Genomic DNA, 17741 nt, shown 5'->3' on the forward strand with positions numbered 1-17741 from the left:
GGCCTTACCAGTAGTGTGGTACCCTCAGCTTTCTGGGCACGGGGAAGGGAGAATTTAATAACCTTGTGGCTGAGACAGAACACAGTGAGCTTGGCGGGGTAAACATTTTGGTGGTGGCTCTGTTCTTTGCTCCCACTCTTCCTTGCCCCTCACTCCATATCTTTTCCAAGAAGGCGCAGCCCTGACAGGGACATCTGGACAGCACCCACACAACCACTACCCCTGACTTCCATGCCACCTCACCAGGGTCCGCAGCCAGCACTCCTCGCAGTGTACGTGCCAGCACTGGATCGATGTCAGGGGCATCGAGTATGAGTCCTAGAGTAGAGACAGGAGAAGGGGTTGCTAAGCCAGGTGCACTCTCAGAGAGCCCCAGATCACAGTGCAGAGATCCTCTGATTCCCCAGGAGACTACAAAGCCTGATCCAGAGCACTCCTAGGTTCTGACTCACCATGCAGATGAGGCATTTGTACCGGTCCCCCCGAGAGAGCTGCCGTTCAAGTTCCCTGACCCGAGCCTTCAGGGCCTCAAATGTGGTCACAGTGGAATCTTCAGTGATTCTGTAGAGGACACATAGTTGGGTAGCATGCTGGCATCCCCAATCTAACCTCCAGCCTGTACTTCTCTTTACTCCAAAGGCACATTATCTTAGCCACCCCACCTGCTCCTTCCTTGTGTCCCATGGCTGCAACCTCACGCTCCAGACCAGAGTGTCTCACTCTGCTCCTCCACCACTACCTCACGAACTTCCAGACCACATAACTGGGAATCATTCTTAATGATCCCTGCTCAGTGACCTAAAATTCCACTTCTTCTCAACATTACCACTACTAGTTTGGGGTACAGAGTTTCTTCTGTGGATCACTCCACTAGCCTGAACAAACAGCCTTCCTGCTCCTGTCTCTGCCCCATTTTGCCAACATCTACAACTACTTACATTTTAAAAAGCAAATCTGATCATTTTTATTCCAAACATTTCCAGTTTTCCCTCAAAGTAAAGTTCTACCAAACTCTTAGAAACCTGCCCCAACAGCCCAACTGCAAGGGTTTGTCTCCTTGGCCTAACTGCTTACTTACCCCATATTTACGATGGGCGTGAGCCCTACTTCAAGCATGTGAATGCAAGGAAACACCTACAGAGCAAGGAGCCAGTCCATCTTCCAGGGAAAGGGTGAGAGGTGTGGGATGGGACACGTCCCAGAGAATTCAGATCCTCCTGCGACAGGCCTGGTCTCCCTCAAGGACTCTGTTATTTCTACCTAGTACTGTCTTATGAACTGACAGTCCTCAGCTTGTCATCTAAGTCCCATACCCCAAGTCCCTACAAGTTTGACCACACTGCCAAACAGAGAATGGTCAAGACAAATCTCAAGGATCCCTCCCATCCGTCCTGAAACAAGTGAACAGGGCCTGGGGCACTCACAAAGGGAGAGGACTGCTTCCCTGAAAAGAAGTGATGGTACCAGAGGTGAGCCTTAGGGAATAATGATGAAAATAATACAAATAAAACAGCTGAAATTTATTAAGCACTTACTAAATGCCAGGGATTGTACTGCAGGACTGGTAATTATTATCTTATTTACACCTCACAAAACCCCATAGGAAGATTCTAATATTCCCACTTTATAGGCGAAGAAACTACAGCACAGGAAAACTAAGCTGTCTATTTAAGGTTCACAAAGTTTGGGGAGATGAGAGTCCAAGGCAGACTACCTCCACGATCAACTCTCAGCTGTGTGATTAATCATCACTGCACACTGGTTCTAAGGAGCTGGGTCTTCAGGCCAGGGGCACAGGAGAAACAAAGGCCAAGAAGCCCATGAATCCAGACTGGCTGGTAGGCTCTCCTGTAGGTAAGGAGAAGACCCTAAAGTGAGAAAGACAACCCGTCCAGCAGGACAAATGCCATGCATGCTTAGGGACCAATATTTATCTCACAGGCAACAGGAAGTTGTGGAGGATGTTCAGAGAGGAGACAGAGAGAAAATAGCTAAGGTTTAAAAGATGCATTCAGCTGGGTGTGGTGGTCACACTTATAATCCTAGCACTTAGGAGGCTGAGGCAGGATAGCCGAGTGTGAGGCCAGCCTGGATTAGTAAATTCAAGGCCAGTCTGAACTAGGTAGACCTTGTCTCAAAAAACAAAAACAAACAAAAGATGCATTCTATCAGGATGCCATGCCAGGTGGGTAGAGGCTGCAGGTAGAACCACAGTAAGGTATGGTATGTGCATGGATAATACTGGGTGGTGGGGGTTTGTCCTGTCAGCTTGGGGGACACAACCAGGGAGAAAGCTTGAGTGCTTACAGGTGCTCTGTTATCACTAGATTCAAGTGGTCCTGGGGGTAGGGTAGTGCTGAACAACATGTAACAACAAACTTCCATCCCTGCACTTTTTCTCTCAGGGTACCAGCAGCAGCACAGGATGTGATTCCTTAATCCCTATGTCCCTATCCTGGGATACTCTAGATCTACTACCCCAGGAGTCCATGATTCTCTTTGCCCTGCCTCTCTAAAGCGTGCTGAGAAAGGTTCTGCCTCTAGTCCCTTGTGGTACTAGCTGATTCCCCAGAGCTTCCATACAATCCTCCGGCTCTATCTAGGAAGTCTATACTCACTCCATCAGAAGTACCCACACAGCCAGTTCCTTCCCTGGCACTTTGCCCAATGTTGTATGTGCCATCCCTGTCTGGACTGCTGGGAGTTATGGGTTCTAAGGACCACAATGGGGCTTTCAAATATGGGAAAACTAAAGCCCACCCCAAGAGCTCCACCCAGAGCTCACGTACCCCAAATTTGCTCAGCACACATCTGTACTGTGGTGAATGCCCAGTGCTCTGGCCCTCATTCAGCTTGGCTATGAACTATCCCTGAGTCCCTGCAGAGCATGGGGTGGCTGAATTCCTGGACAAAGCCACCACTCCTGCTTTTCACCTTCTCTGGGTTGTGAAACAGACCTACGGTGGGAACCCATACTCTGGATGAAGACAGAGGGCACAGGAACTCAAGGGCCCCAATCTGGTTGATCAGACTCGAGATCTCTACATAGCAGGAAAACAAGTCCCTAACTTGTCCCAGAGAGTCCCACCTTTGGAGCTCATGCTCACATGGGTGGGGCGGGGGACAACAGTACTGGCTCCCCACAGCTTTGGTGGGGGACAGTATCTTCATGGACGGCCACTGGCTCTGGCCCCTACCTCCCCTATGGGCGCCATCCCTGATTAATGATCTTGTCTTTCTGATTTATGAGCAGCCCCACCAGACAAGGGTGGGCGCCCCTTATGGCCCCGCCCGCCCTGCTCAGGCAGAGTAGAAGAGAATTATTAAATAAACATCCATACGTCATTCCCACCCCCCCAAAGCTGGTTGCGCCGAACCCATACGGCCCGCTTCGGCGCTGACACAGAGCAGCTGCAGTGATTCATGGGCAGCCGGGCCCTGCGCCTCGGCCCATACATCATGCCAGCAGCACTTGCGGCCCCGGCCGAGATAAACTGATCAACCACAACGGGCTGGAATGAATTTATGACAACACAAAATGGAGGGAAACAAATGGGAGGTGACCCTGGGCCACCGACCCAGCCCTCCACTGGCCTGCAATCCACTCTCCTGGCAGGAGGCAAGATGGAACACTGGTCCTAGAATGAAGAGGCTGCCTTTTAACCCTAGGCCATCTAACCTCTAGCGGGAGAGAGGGGGCGGGAGCAGGAGATAAACAATGGCCAGTGATAGTAGCTCCAGGGAGCCCAGACTGGACATTGCCACCTCCTGGGGCCAGAACTGGCCTTGCTTGGGCTTCTGAAAGGGTAGTGAGATGTCCCCTGATGTAAAATCCTTTTGGCGCCTAGGGATCCAAGTCAGGGGCTACCTATCTCTGGGTAAAAAATGTTAGTGGATCCCCTTTTCTCCTGCTGGAGAACCCTGGCCAAAAATTCCTACCAGAAATGATGAGACCTGATGCTCCTGCCTAAAACTCACTGTGAACGCCACCCGGGACAAGAAAAATGAAACCAATTTAGCTTCCGATTAAGAAACAGAAACTGGAGATGAATCAAGTGCGCCGGCTGGGCTGGGCGGCCATACATCACATTCCCGGGCGGAGGCCGCCGCAGCGGGCGGGCAGGCAGGCGGACTACTCCTCCCTCCATCAAGACACCGGGGCTGAGGCCCAGCGATCAATTCACAGAGTCACGCTTAGCACCAGCTGGGCTCCATTGCCGGCTCTGTGCCCAGGGCAGCAGGACAGAGCAGTAGTCGGGTGGCCAGAAGCCCTGGCAGTAAGCCTTCCTGCTGCAAGAGCCCCCTCCTGGCCAGTCACACTCACTTCTCGATGTCACTGTTCTTACAGGTCTTCTGCATGGCCTCCTGCTTGCTGCTTTCACCATTGCTCGTAGATGGCATATCTGTGGGGACAAAGGGGCAACTCAGCCACTAGCCAGATGGGTGGCACAGGAGAGGGCCTGGGCTCGAGTCACTCCCACCATTTGGGGTTCTCCCCAAGACAGCTTAACTGGGCCGGGACTTACCGTCACTGGCCCACTTGGAGAACTCAGGTGTGATGCGTGTGCTGGGAGGGCCACCACTAGAGAAAGGATGAAGACAGCAGAGTGAGGCGTGTAACAGCAGGACAGCCCTGAGGGTGGGTACTACGCTGGGACCAGCTCCCGGCTTCCCACTCTCCACCCAGCCCATGCCTGGCCCACACTTGCTTTAGGACTGCGCCCCGGAGCGCTTCCCTCTCCTTGGCTTCACCAGGCTCCTCGCCTGTGCAGGGGATGACGTCAGCCTCTGTGTATCTGGCATGGTGGTCAAGGACAGTGGGCTCAAGCTGGCGAGAGGCCAGGAGGGCTAAATCCACAGGAACATGTTCCCCAAAGTTGAAACTCTGCCCTTGGGTGAGGCACCAGCTACATTTTTATTCCCACTGGCCATCCCAGGCCATCCAGTCCATAATGCCCCAAGGATACTGTGGCTTCCCGTACTCCAGAGTGTCGTCCCCATCCACATCCAGGTCAGCATCACTGTCTGGGTTCTCCTTGCCACTGCACATGACGAAGCCAGAGCCTGTGGGAAGCAGGGTGTGAGGAAGACCAGGGGCAAACAAGAGTAGGCCAATGGGACTCCGATCCCTCTAGGCAGAGGACAGGTAAGGCCAGACTAAAACCTGGGGCTGAGCTGTACTGTGTCAGATACTTTGTGCTCCTGACTAACCTGGTGGCTGTGAACCTATGGCACATGTGCTGTTTTTCTTTTAAGACAAAAGATGTTAATGTATGAGTTGTTTTTTCTAAACTAACCTCAGTATTCAAGTTTAATTGCAGTATTGGCATTTTTTGATAAATAAGTGGGTTCTGGATTGCAATTTGGGTACTACTCTCTAAAGTTTGCCATCACTCCCCTAAACTTTCAGTCCTTTTACTACTCTATGCACCTCATCCTTTCAGCCACTGGATGCTGCTCCAGGTGGTGTATGCTCATTACCTGGCCTTTTTACAAACTAAGTCAGATCCTTGGAGCCACCCACCCCAAGCCGGCTAGCCACTTGTCTTCCAGGTCTACAAAGAGCTGGAAGACAGATTCAGGTGGAAGGTTAGCCCCAGTCGGGACCCTCATCTCCCTGTGTGCTATTGTCTAGCCTTCCAAGTTCACCAGAGAGAACAGGCTGGCTAAGGCCAATCAGAGCCATGGAGCAGGACCCCCAGCCAACATCCTGGTTTTGGCTGCCAGGTCCTCGCCAGCAAAAACATCAGGCAGCTGTTCAAATATTTGGTGTCTGAAGCGCCTGACATTAATTATTCATTTTTACCTCACACAGCCCAGATTCCTGGACAAGAGCAGTTATAAAGGGATTAGGAAAGGACAGACAAGGGAGGATAGCCATGCACACCTGCCTCTAAAAGCAGGCCATGAAGCAAAAAAAGCAGATCATGAAGGCAACCAGGCTGATGCCTCCAAGGTACATTTGGCAAAGCCACAGGCACTGGCTAATGGGGGAAGGTGAGTTCAGAGGCTATACTGGCCTGCACACCTGCCAGGTGGTCTAACTCTTGGAACCACCTGTCCTGATAGTCCATGGTCAGAGACCACCCAGCTGCCTCTCACTTCTGCTTCCTCTCAGACTACCTTACTAGCCAGCATGGCAGCCTTGCTAGGACAAAAGACAAAGGACTCAGCGGCCAGCAGGGGAGGGAGGTGCGGGAGGGCCTGAAGAAACAAGAATAAAGCTCAGGGAGGGCTCTGCCCAATGATCTTGCAACAGCTTTCCAGGCTTTTTTTTTTTTTTTTTTTTTTTTTGAGACCAAGTCTTGCTATGTGATTCAGGCTGGTCTCAAATTTACAGCAATCCTCCTGCCTCAGCCTCTTGAGTGTTGGTATTATAGGTGTGCTGCACCACGCCTAGATTTCCTGTCCATTCTTTCTACCCTTAGGTCTTAGTACTCTTCTTAGGGAAGCAGTTTTAAAGACATCATCAAGCCTCTTGCCTATTCTTCATCCTGTTTACCATAAAGTTCTGTCCCTTTCTTCTGCTCCAAAATCTTCTGTGGCTCCCCACTACACCCTTGGCCAAGCTCAGCCTCCTCACCCAGATCTGTGATGACCTATAAACATCTATTTCTCTACTCTTCATTCCAGAAACTCTGTGCCTGGACCTATAAACATCTATTTCTCTACTCTTCATTCCAGAAACTCTGAGACTGCTTGCTGCACCTGACACACACTGAGACCTGTTTACTCTATTTGGAATGCTTTCAATTTTTCCAGTCCTGAAAAGCACTTTCTTCCCATCTTCCTTTTTCCTTTCTGCCTTTCAGGTTTCTGGTCTCAGAGTCTAGCCATCCCAGTGGTAGACAGCACCAGAAGAGGGCACTGCCTGGCTCAACCTACCCCCAACAATCCTCATTTGCCCTCAGCTGGGAGGCACTGACACGTCTGAGGCAGCAGTCAGGTCAGCAGCGGGGCCATTAAGCTGAGAAAACACCAAGTTACAGTGCAGTCTCCGGTTCACGCCAGGTGTCCTGACAAGCAATTCTCGCCTTCTGGGTGAGTGGCACCTCTATAAACCCTCTGACAGTTTAGGAGACAAACTCCGCCATCAATCAGAATGTAGCTATCAGGTTCACTTACAGCCTGTACCCCCGAGCCTGCCAACCCTCTACTTCCAAGTATACACTGCTCAGCAGCTAGCCTCGCATTCGCTGCTTTGCCTGGTCCTGCCCTGCCCTGCCCTGCCAGTGGGCAGAAAGTAAATCAGAGAACCCTGGGACTACTCCTGAGCCCAGCATGGCTCCCTTAGCAAAGCAGACAAAACAGGGCAGCAATAGCTGTCAGAAAGGCCCAACAATTACAGCCCAAGTCCTTTCCTCTGCAGTCTCACTATTTACCCTCCTTACACCAAGACCCTTTTTATGTTTTGTTTTTTTTTGGCAAGGTTTATGTAGTTCAGGCTGCTCTTGGAACTAGCTGTGATCCTCTTGCCTCAGCCTCCTGAGTGCTGAAATTACAGATGTGCACCACAGTGCCCAGCCAGACCAGGCTCATATCTGGTCAACCATTCAGTTAAACACTATCTACCATGGACTCCCAAATCCTATATGCTATGTGCTCCTGCCCTGTACCTCCTGCCATGTCTACAATCTTCTCCCTGCTGGTCTACAAAACAGTGCCTTGGAACCTTAATAAAATGTATTCTCTAACTTCGTTGTAGAGAACACAGACTTGCAAGATCTGCTTCCCATGCCCTTGGTTGGGTGGCGAACCTATGGCAGCCACAGTAGCTCTAAAAGGTTTGCCATCATTGCCCTAGGTGCTCTGAGGGGTGGACACAACTTCCCCAGGTACTTAAGTATAGGGGTCTTTCCTGGTGTCTACCCACACTTCTCTGCAACTCCAAAATCGTATCTACTTGCATGTATTGACACTGCTGCTCATCAGAAGACTTCAAGGGTCTCAGGTGTGACCGACCTGCTGCTATGATCTGAGCATCATCCAGCAGAGCTAGCCAGGCCCACAACAGATGCCACACAATGTACCACAAAAGTAATGGCTGAACACTGGCAACACTGCTCTGGGAAGTCCTGGGCACCCCTAAAGGCAGCATCTTAGTATCCAGCCTTTCCTAAGAGGCCTTGGCTCTCAGCTGGACAGCAATCTACTCTTCTTCCGAGCAGAGAGGCAAGAAGAAAAGAGAACGACATGTCTTGTTTGTCAAAGGAAAGGCCTCTCTGTCTCTGGTGTGGGCAGTCTCCTCTGACCCCAACTCTCTCCTCCAGCTGAGACAGATGTTGGGAACCGCTCCCTACCCCCACAGGTGTTCAGAGCAGGCTGCTGCTGCCAATTTCACTCTGGTGCTGCCCCAGCCTGCTCCAACCTCCTTCCCAGCACATTAAACTTTATTTTCTTAATGAAATGTCACTTGCTGACTTCTGGCAGAATCATAATAAAAAGAAACGGCCATAAAGCCGTTTTATGCAGACAGCACCCCTGCCAGCTTGCACCCCCGCCCCCATTTAGAGGGAGGCCCCACAGTTATTTTATGCTCTCAGCTGCTGGAATATCCCAAGCCAGCACTCAGAGGCAAAATGGTACAGAGAGTGCCTTTCCAACTCTCTGGCTTCCTTTCTGTGCGGCTCTGGGAATAACAGGCAAGCTGCCACTACTGCTGCTGCTGTTCAGGGAAGGAACTTGGTCCCTAGGACTTCCAAGACGGTTCCAAATATCCCTCAAAACTCCAGTGGTAAGAGAGGCTCTTTTGCCTTGGTTCTGTCTCACCCAAAAGTGGCAAAAAGGGTGGGTCCCACTGACAGGTAAACCAAGACTGACAGTCAACAACGCTGAAAAGAATGGGTACCAGAATCATCCTGTCCTGGCTGGCTGGACAGTGCAAACATCTCTTCCCTCCTGGCGAATACTTAGCAATAGAAAGGGAGAGAGTTAAGTGTGGAAATGATATGTAAGTCTAAATTTTATGAAAATGACCCTTCTCTTATAAACTCATTTCTTCTTAGGTCACTGAGGAAGGTTGGGAATCGGTATTAATTTAATCGATTGATCAAATGATTGATTAAGAAACTGGAGATGCCTGTTTGCTGGGGGGCAGTAATGTCCTGGAACTTGAAACCACAAGAAAGAAGCCATTGATTTCTTCACCTGCTCCCAAACCAAACCAGAGACCAGGAAGAAAGGAAAGTCTTGGGGCCCTCCAGAGGCTGGTGCTCACCAACAGGGAGGGCAGGGGCAGCAGCTTCTGGGGAGTTTTACACTGGAATTAGTTACAGATGCAGTTACGGTGTCTTGTGTAAACGCCATCGATTGGGGAGCTGACAGTCTGGGGAGCTGCGATGCGGGACAATCAATCGGCCTGCAGTGTCACCTGCCACCTCGCTGAACAGTTGACAATGCAATTATCCAGTGTGGAGGCAGGAAGTTGGCGTGTGTCAAACGCACTTAGCCACTTTCCGGGCCTCCTCGATAACGTGTTTCACTGCTTCACGTCAGGAGAGGCGCAGAGAGACAGACGCTGTTTAAAACCATTGATACTTGCTCCTTTTGCCTGTGCTCCTTCTGTCCCAGCTTAACAATTGTATTCTAGAGGCGATTAAATCTAGTCCCTTGCCACAGGGGACAGAAGGCACCTTGTTTCTTATCTCTCACCCTACCCAACAGGCGACAGTCATAACTGAAGGTGGTGAGGAATGAGAAAGTCTGCTATCCCTTGCCCTCTTCTCCATTGCAAGCGTGCCTCAGTGGTGTGCTTTTCCAACACATCACTGACAGAACCAAGCCGCAGTGCTGTATGGGGACATTTTAGCACTGAGGCTTCTATTTTGAGAACCTGTATGCCAAAGGAAGCAGCAGTGGGGGTGAGGCCCACATACCTGAGCCCTCACCTCTCAGCCACTTGGCCTGTACTCTGACACTGACGTTTCATCAACAAACAGCTCATTATAAGAACAGCACCAAAGCTGCCTGCCTGCTGCTCTCTCCATGATTTCTCATTGTAGGGTATTTTGGAACCACTATAATCTGAGATGGGAACTTAAGATGAGGTCTTTGAACCAGGATCTGGCAGGGTAGAAGTCCTGCATGGCCAAATGTCTAAGCATTTTCCTCCTCCTCACTTCACCTGAGTCAAAGGGGTTTCTTGTTGGATTTCAGCAATGAATTCACATAGGGCTCCAAGACAGAGCTGAATACATCTTATAATTCCTGTGCAGCCTCCTGGGAAATCCCTCCACTTCACCACTCTCATGCCCACAATATCACTACTACTTTATTTGAAACCAGTCATTCCTACATCCTTTCTCCAGTCGTCTCTTCCAGATATGATGAGCTCTGGGGTCCCCAAATCCAGCTGAGTGAGCTCTCACTGGCAACCAAAAACAGAGGAAGCCCCATGAATCTATTCTCTAGGCCCTAGGAGCAGTGAAGGTAGGCACGGAGAGGAAGGCATGCCATGACTCATTCATCACGTATGTCCTCTGATTGTTGATAGGGGCAGGTTTGGCTCCAGGGCAGGTTTCCAGTGGCATGCTTTTTCTAGCCTACAAGGAACCTGTACTGCCCAGGTTTGGCAGGATATCCCAGAAGACCATCTTTTTCTCCTATACTGCTGATCTCTTTCAGGTGAAGGACTAGGTTTTGTGTGCTAATCTCTATGCAAACAGCACCAGAGATTAGAAAACCTTGGGTTCTGAAAGGACAAGCAGCAGCCTAGGCCTAAAGCCTAGGGATTTCTCCTAAAACTGTAAAGGACAAGTTTCCTTTATAATAAAAGCTTCTTCCAACTTAATTCATAAAGTCTTTACCTATTTCCTTGGGTCTTTTAAAAAATATCTACTTCCAGTTGGGTCTAACTTGATGCTTTCTTTTTCTGTCTGGCCTTTCATGCTGTCCTAAATATCAGTTCCAAGCACTTGTAGGCCTGATTATTTGGGCCGCCCCCTCAGTAGCCACAGGTCTCCAACTGAAGGCCCGTTGCCCTCAGCCAAGTCTCTTCACCAAAACTCTTGCTTACCCACTGCTTCCCACAGAAGGTCACATTCAGGGCAACCCATCTGACCCATCAGATGGGCTCTCCCAGTAGGCCTGGTGGGAAGCTTTCCTGAGGATGATGACGGGGTCCTAGTCCAGGAGGAGGGATGGGATGATTGGATACACCAACTTATCTGCAGTTCTTCAATCCTTTCATCTCTAACAAGGACAGCAATCTCTGTTCTGTCAGCATGCACGGTACAGCTTAAATAGGCCTCACCACTCGCCTGTGCATCCTGCCTCTGCCTCCCTCTCTCTGAAGTCAGCTGGGCAGCTTCTTCAGCTGGCGTTATCACTCCCTCTAACCGGTCTTGGCAGGCAATCTAATTCCTCCTGAAAAGGTCACCGCCATTTTAACTGCCTTTCAATCACATTAAGCACGCGCTGCCCGGCTTGCGGCCTGGCCCGCCCGGCGGGCGATCAATGCACAGAACTGACACCAGCCCGCTTGGCGGGGCCACACCTAACCCCCTAAAAGCTGGGCCCACTAGACTTGGCCAGGGAGAGTAGGCTGACAGATGGCCAGCTCTTGCAATCAGGGTTTCAGAGGCAGAACCATCGGGATCAGCCAGGCCTCCATTTGACAGCTCCTCCCCCACCAAGGAGGTTCAGCCTCCTGTGCTCTACTGTGCCCCATTCTCTGTCTAGTGGCCCCTGCTGATCTTGCTGCAAAACAGCCTTTCAAGTCAGCCTGTCTTTGACTACACTAAGCTGTTCAAGAGGCGCAGCAGCTTCTATCAGGAAAGCTGGAGCAATTCTCTGCAGATAAAGGCACCTCAGGGCCATTCCCTCTTCAAGTCTCACTCTCATTCTTGCTTTCCAGATCACTCAAAGAAAGACCCCCTTTGAACTCGCCTCAGGAATTCATGAAAGATACAACTTCCTAATGTAAACACTAAGGGAAAACTGACACTCGTTCAGGGCCTGAGAGCCCTCATAGTGCTCTGACAGTACATCTTAGGGTGGGGAGAGACTTTCCAAAATCTGCAGGCCCCGTGCAACTTCAACCCTCAAGTCTTGTCTGGTCCCCAGAAGCCATTATGTCCAGTTCTATGGTAAGAAACCTGACTCAAGTTGCCACAGCAATGCAAGATGTGAATAGCTGTAGCTGCCAACAGAGCATCATGCTACCACATGCCTGTGTACTCTGTTCATTCTTCCGGGTCCCAGATATGGTATAGATCATACACAGGACCAGAGTGCAAGGCAACTGATACTGTGCAGCTTAGGATCAGGGACACAGTTTGGTTTAACCCTCTTGATTTACGTTTTGGCTTGTCTTCAGAAACGTGGGTAATATGAGAGAAGTCTAAAGCCTAACACTCCCATCTGGACTCTCAGCCCCTTCACGTATCCATTCTACACTGCATGGCACCATGGAGCCCACACCCCAGCATGAGCCCAGACAGTACGGCCTCAAGGAGACACGACCTTCCCAGCTGCTGTGAGATTCCTCAGGGACCATACACAGTGGTAATCCCAAGGGTGTTGCCTAGGAACAGGAGACAGACGGGAAGCAGACTGGCTCCCTTAATGACCACAAGCTGCGGTGCCAGCTGTGCTTGTGCACAGATGAGGGAAGAGCTTGAGGCCAGGAGGCAGTCAGCTCCCCTTTTCCCTGCCATGGCGAGGGGGGTTGACAAGAGGACGCAAACTTGGGCATCCAGCCAATTCTGCTATCGGATAGGGAGGAGAGGCCAAGCCATGTCCCTCCAAGAAGCTGGGAGGGTACAGGGATCTGCACAATCCTCGGCAGCAATTTGGGAGCCCAGGGGAAGCAGGGAACAGCTGGGCCCAGGTCCCTCTTGCTTTAGGGCAGAGGGCGCCCAGGGAGAAGGGATGGGATCAGAGTTAAAATTAGATTCACCAATGAAGCTCATGGGAGGTCAAATTTTGCCATAACTCACTCTCTCCTCTGTAACTGATTTCACTGACACAGGGTTGAGGAGGAGGAGGAAAATCCAATGTGTTTGCCTGGAAGCCCTCAGGGCCTCCAGCGCTGGAGGTGTACAGCAGGTTGCTGGATTCTCATTTATCAGCCTTAAGAGGGATGGAGTGATAAATGCATAACCGTCCCTTTAATATTTTATGCAGGTGCTAACGCGGCTTGGCTGTCACCTTCAATGCATCACCCGAGGCAGAGAGCTCCCTCGTCACTCCTAGCTTGCAGCTTCACAATTCCATTTCCCCACCCAAACACATCCATTTAATATGCGCCTCACAGGCAGGCAGCCGGGTCACAAAGGAGCCCAACCAGCAGCAGTTCCCACGACTTAGCGCAGATGACCAGCCACCAGCCCTGACCACAACACTGCCTATGCGCTGGCTGCATGTACCTCGGAAGCCACCTTCCAGCAGAGTAGTGGCCCGTATCCGTTTCTGCCCACACCACTCATATTCCTCAAAGCGATTGTTGTTCTCATGCTCGATGTCCACAGCATCCTCCTCAGCCATGCAGGAGCCTTCCCTCTGTGAAGAGCAGAGCAGGATCATGTTGGGCCCAGGCCATCCCTACTGCTCCACAGAGCCTGCAAGGAGGGAGGGCACAACCCCAGTCCCTGCTGCAACATGTTAGATGGGGCCCCACTCCTCTATTGTAAAAGAAATCTAGAGATCAAAGACCTAGGCCTTGTCCCAATAATTTACCACTGGAGCCCATGGGGGGAGTGAGTTAAAGCAAAAGAAGAAAGCAAGGAACAGAGGAGAAGCTGCTGAGACCACATGAAGACCCCAAGAGCCCACAGATTTGAGGACAGTGGCAGTCGCTGTCAGAGGAAGAGTAGGGAAGGAAGAAGATAGGTGGCAATGGCCCCTCTACCTTAGAAAGGCAATGCTCCACATGCCTACTCATCGCCTGTTCCGATCCTGCCAGGGGGCGGTTGCACAGGGGACATACCTGCCCTTCATCTTGCTTCCTCCGTTTCATTTTCCCAATCCGAGCTGCATGGGGGATCAAAAACAAAGCACAGAATAAGCAGCAGACTGGCACCATAGTCAGCAGGGTCCCAGTCTGGGACCGTAGTGCTGGGTCCCAGTGGAGTGGACACAGCCAGTCCTGCACCAGTTTTTTTTTTTTTTTTTTTTTTTTTTTGGTACCGAGGATTGAACTCACAAATTCGCGTCTGCCAAGCAGGCACTTATGCCGCTGAGCTAAACCCCTGGCCTTGCCACCAGTTCTTTTGTTCAATGCCCATTCTGGCCCTTGTTTTGCTATGCCTCCTGCTCTTTGGGAACCAGGGCTTGCCAAGAGCACTCGAAGAGGAGACCAGTGCTGGGTGGGGAAAGTATCTATTCTTTGGCCACAGTTGGCTCAAGCTCAACTTACAACTATTTGCAGTGCTCAATGAACCCAACAGGCAAAGATGCTCTTGTTGCTAGGTATCTCCCCAAAGGCCAAGGCCATAGGCTCTTTTGTATCAGGAGATGTAACTCTAGACCTCTCTCAGTTAGAATGCAAGGTCCTTCCTGGGGGGATTCATTAGTTCAAACTGTTTCAGGGGCAAGAGCCTGAGGGTCCCTAGCATTCTACCTAGAATCAGCTAGAAGGAACTTCTCTGATGCCCACTGGTTCCATCTTACAGGAAAGGAAACTGAGGTCCAATCATAAAAGGATGGAAGGTCTGGGTCAGACCTTGCATGGCTGGCTCAGAGGGTCTAGGGCACCTGGAGAGGGCAATCCTTACTGTGCCCACCCAAACCTGTTCCATCACTTCTAATCAGTGCAAAGGGGTGGGCAGGCCCAAGGGACAAGGCTGCCTGCCATGCTGTCCCGCAGGGGGCTCAGTTCCAAAGTGCACACTGCAAGCCCACAGCACTGCTAATTAATGCTGAGAGATGCAATCATTTCTAATTAGTTCACTAATCCCTCTCTGCAGCCCTCCTGTCACTGAAGCAGGAAAGGGTCAAAGCATGGGACTGTGTTCCCTCCAGTTCCTCTCAGGATACAATAGCATGACCAGAGATGTCCACTCTGGGTAACTAGTTAAAAGGGGAGGAGAAAGAACCTACCAAAGAGGAAAGGTTTTTCCACTGCAGGGTGCTGTCTTGATGAGAAACTCACGAAGACAACAGAGGGGAACACAGGTAACAGGTGACATGTTACAATTTAGAGCTTGTACTCTAGGGCTGGCTGAGGGCCAAGTACTTTACACAAGGAAGCTTCTTTACACCTATATCCTGAAATTAAGGTTGCATTTTGCTGTTTTAATAGACAAAGAAACCCCAAGCCTAAAACCATCAAGGCGCTTGTCCAAGTTGCTAACAAGTGGCAAGATAGGAAAGCAGGCCCGAGTCCATAGCCTAGAATACTTTCTTGTCCCAAGAACCTCTTGACTGAGCAGCATCAACAAGACTGATCCCAGGGAGTGTTCAGGGCTCCAACTCATGACTGTTGAGGGAATGAGGCAGTGAGCCTCTTCTACTCCAGAAAAACAGTAGACCCAGAATGACCCACAACACAAAGAAAGTCACCAGCCCACTAGAACTGAGCATGAAGTGTGGGAAACCCTGCCTATGGCCCAGTCCACCTCTTCAGTGTTCCATGTTTTTACTAGAAAGATGTGACCATATTCTAGGGCCCCACTGACTTTGTGCTCTGACAAGCCAAGACCCAAATGCTTTGCTTTGCCTGACCTAACCCTTGGAATCAGATGCTCAGGCTGCCTTAACACTTTAGTGCCAGGGCTGAGATGGAGAAGGGATAGGCATCAGAATTGAGTGAGGCCTCCTCAATGTTCTGGAAGCCTAGTATGGAGCAGTGTGTCAACACCAAGGGTCCTCATCTATCTTGCCTAGAATGAGGGAAGGGCTTTCTGGGTAAGAAAGGGCCAACGACAAAATAAAATAAAATAAAATAAAGAAGTAAATCTGAGTTGCCAACAACATAATGATGGATGCTCTCCTGGCCCAGGACATGTAGGCCAACAGATATATCCATTGTAACTGCAGAAAGCTATTTCAATGGACCAGGCTTCGTTTTGAAATTTAGTTTTTTTCTTAGCCAATCACCTTTAAATTGTGAACTAAGCTTACTATAGTTTTGTTTTCTACCTGAGGCTACTTCTGAGTTGGAAGGGTCAAAGCATTTGTCAAAGAAGTAGCAAGGCATGGTAGGAGCATAGGTTTTGGAGGTAAACAAACTTCAGTTCAGTCATGGTTCAGCCATACCCCAGCTGGGCGATTCTGAACCTGAACAAAGCACTTTCACCTCTGCGATTCTCTTTCCTGATTTACAAAATGTGTGTAACATTTTCCTCCCAAAGGTGTCATGAGAATGGTGCTTAACACGGTGCCAACCCATGATCAATGCTCTTTTCTAGACTGGGGTTGAATCTGGCAGTAGTGACCAATGGGAAGACATGGGGAATCTTGAATGTCCATCACCTCACTCCCTCACCAGCTGGCCCAGAGACCCCAAGACTGCCAACCCCCACATACATCACATCCCAGTCTGCACAAAAAGCAAGGATCATTCAATTGTGTTGAGCAAACAGGAATACGCCAAAGGTTTGAATCCAAAAGGGGGGCGCCAGGTAGTAATACACGGTCTGCTTTCAGAGAAGCCCCCTAAGCGCTGTCGAGCCCACGCTGATCACCTTTGTGTAATGTGGGCCGACTGATAACTCAAAGAGCCCTGGGATGAGTTAGTTCCTGTTGCCGTGGGAACTCCAGATCTCACTGTATTGTCAAGTCTCAGTAGAGAGGCTGTATTCATACTACTGGGCACTGATTAAAAACTGGGAGAAAAACATTCTCAGCGCCCTGCCGGCTTGTATAGTGAGGTCCCAGCAGTTTGCAAATTCAAAGCAGAGCTCCAAGTAGAATTGTGTAGCTTGTTCCTCATTCTCTGGCATTTATTGCCCCTCAGGGTTCTTCAGGGGCTTTGCACAGGATTGGGCACTGAAGTGGGAACCATAACCTCCATTAAACAGACGGAGAAACTGAGAGCGGCAGCCTTGGTTCGGGTGCATACTCAGGCACTGTGACTGCGAAGAAGCCAGGGGGCCCCAAAGTCGAAGAGACCCAGGCAAACCAGGAGCCGCGGGCAGCGAGGGAGGGAGGAGGCCGGAGGTGGGGCGGAGGGAGGGGCCGGGCAGAACTCACCATTCAGTCGGGTCTGCCTGTTGGCTCGCACTCGCAGGAAGGTCTGGAAGATCCCCGGCAGATACAAAAAGAGAACAGAGTGTCAGGCGCAGCCTGGAGACTTGGCCCCCGCCCCAGCACTCGACCCCAGTCCAGACCTGCCCCGCCCCAAACAGCCCATAAACAAACCTACTTCCTCCCTCCCGCCGGCCTCCCTGCTCCGCCGGCCGCTCCGGGCCCTCGGCATAGCCGCCGGGGCTGCTCTAACGGGACCCCGTGGCCGCCGCGCGGTGCAGCCCCAGCCCCAGCCTCCGGTGCTCCAGGCCCCGTGGCGGCCTGGCCAGTGAGGGCGACGATGCAGGCGGATTCCTCCCGGCTGCCCGGCGGCGGCGGCACCTCAGCTCCCAGCAGCGGCGGCGGCCATGTTGGGCCTGATCACATGACCTACCGCGGGCGCGCGCTAGAGGTGAAAGTTCACAATAAGGGGGCGGGAGACCGCTCGCACACCTAGAGCAGCCATTCGGGGCCGCCCCAGGGTCCCTCTTACAGCCCCTAAATCCTATCCGTTTGTGCTTTAGCTGCCGCGAGGCCCTTCATCCCGCCTCCCGCCGCTTCCCACTGCTGGGCTT

At 51.1% G+C, this 17741-nt stretch overlaps 1 protein-coding gene across 5 annotated transcripts in view; it reads right to left on the reverse strand.

The window, feature by feature from the left end:
• The window catches only part of Rnf220 (ring finger protein 220), a 225331-nt gene that overhangs the window by 1348 nt on the left and 206242 nt on the right, over nucleotides 1-17741 (reverse strand). The window contains exons 1-10 of one of the 5 annotated variants that reach the window (XM_023567027.2): nucleotides 17306-17536; nucleotides 17134-17176; nucleotides 13850-13971; nucleotides 13368-13500; nucleotides 4968-5064; nucleotides 4710-4796; nucleotides 4527-4582; nucleotides 4325-4403; nucleotides 453-561; nucleotides 244-318 (exon numbers count right to left, since the gene is read on the reverse strand). In XM_023567027.2, coding sequence (XP_023422795.1) covers nucleotides 244-318; nucleotides 453-561; nucleotides 4325-4403; nucleotides 4527-4582; nucleotides 4710-4796; nucleotides 4968-5064; nucleotides 13368-13500; nucleotides 13850-13971; nucleotides 17134-17176; nucleotides 17306-17359 — 855 coding nt within the window. In that variant the 5' untranslated portion in view covers nucleotides 17360-17536. Of the gene's footprint in view, nucleotides 1-243; nucleotides 319-452; nucleotides 562-4324; nucleotides 4404-4526; nucleotides 4583-4709; nucleotides 4797-4967; nucleotides 5065-13367; nucleotides 13501-13849; nucleotides 13972-17133; nucleotides 17177-17301; nucleotides 17537-17741 lie in introns of those variants that run through there. The other 4 variants (XM_063236252.1, XM_063236253.1, XM_013157968.3 and 1 more) reach the window with 4 other exon arrangements.

Source organism: Cavia porcellus, unplaced genomic scaffold (assembly GCF_034190915.1).
Source record: "Cavia porcellus strain 051 isolate PalLab524CR breed Dunkin Hartley unplaced genomic scaffold, mCavPor4.1 scaffold_25, whole genome shotgun sequence".
Classification (NCBI taxonomy): domain Eukaryota; kingdom Metazoa; phylum Chordata; class Mammalia; order Rodentia; family Caviidae; genus Cavia; species Cavia porcellus.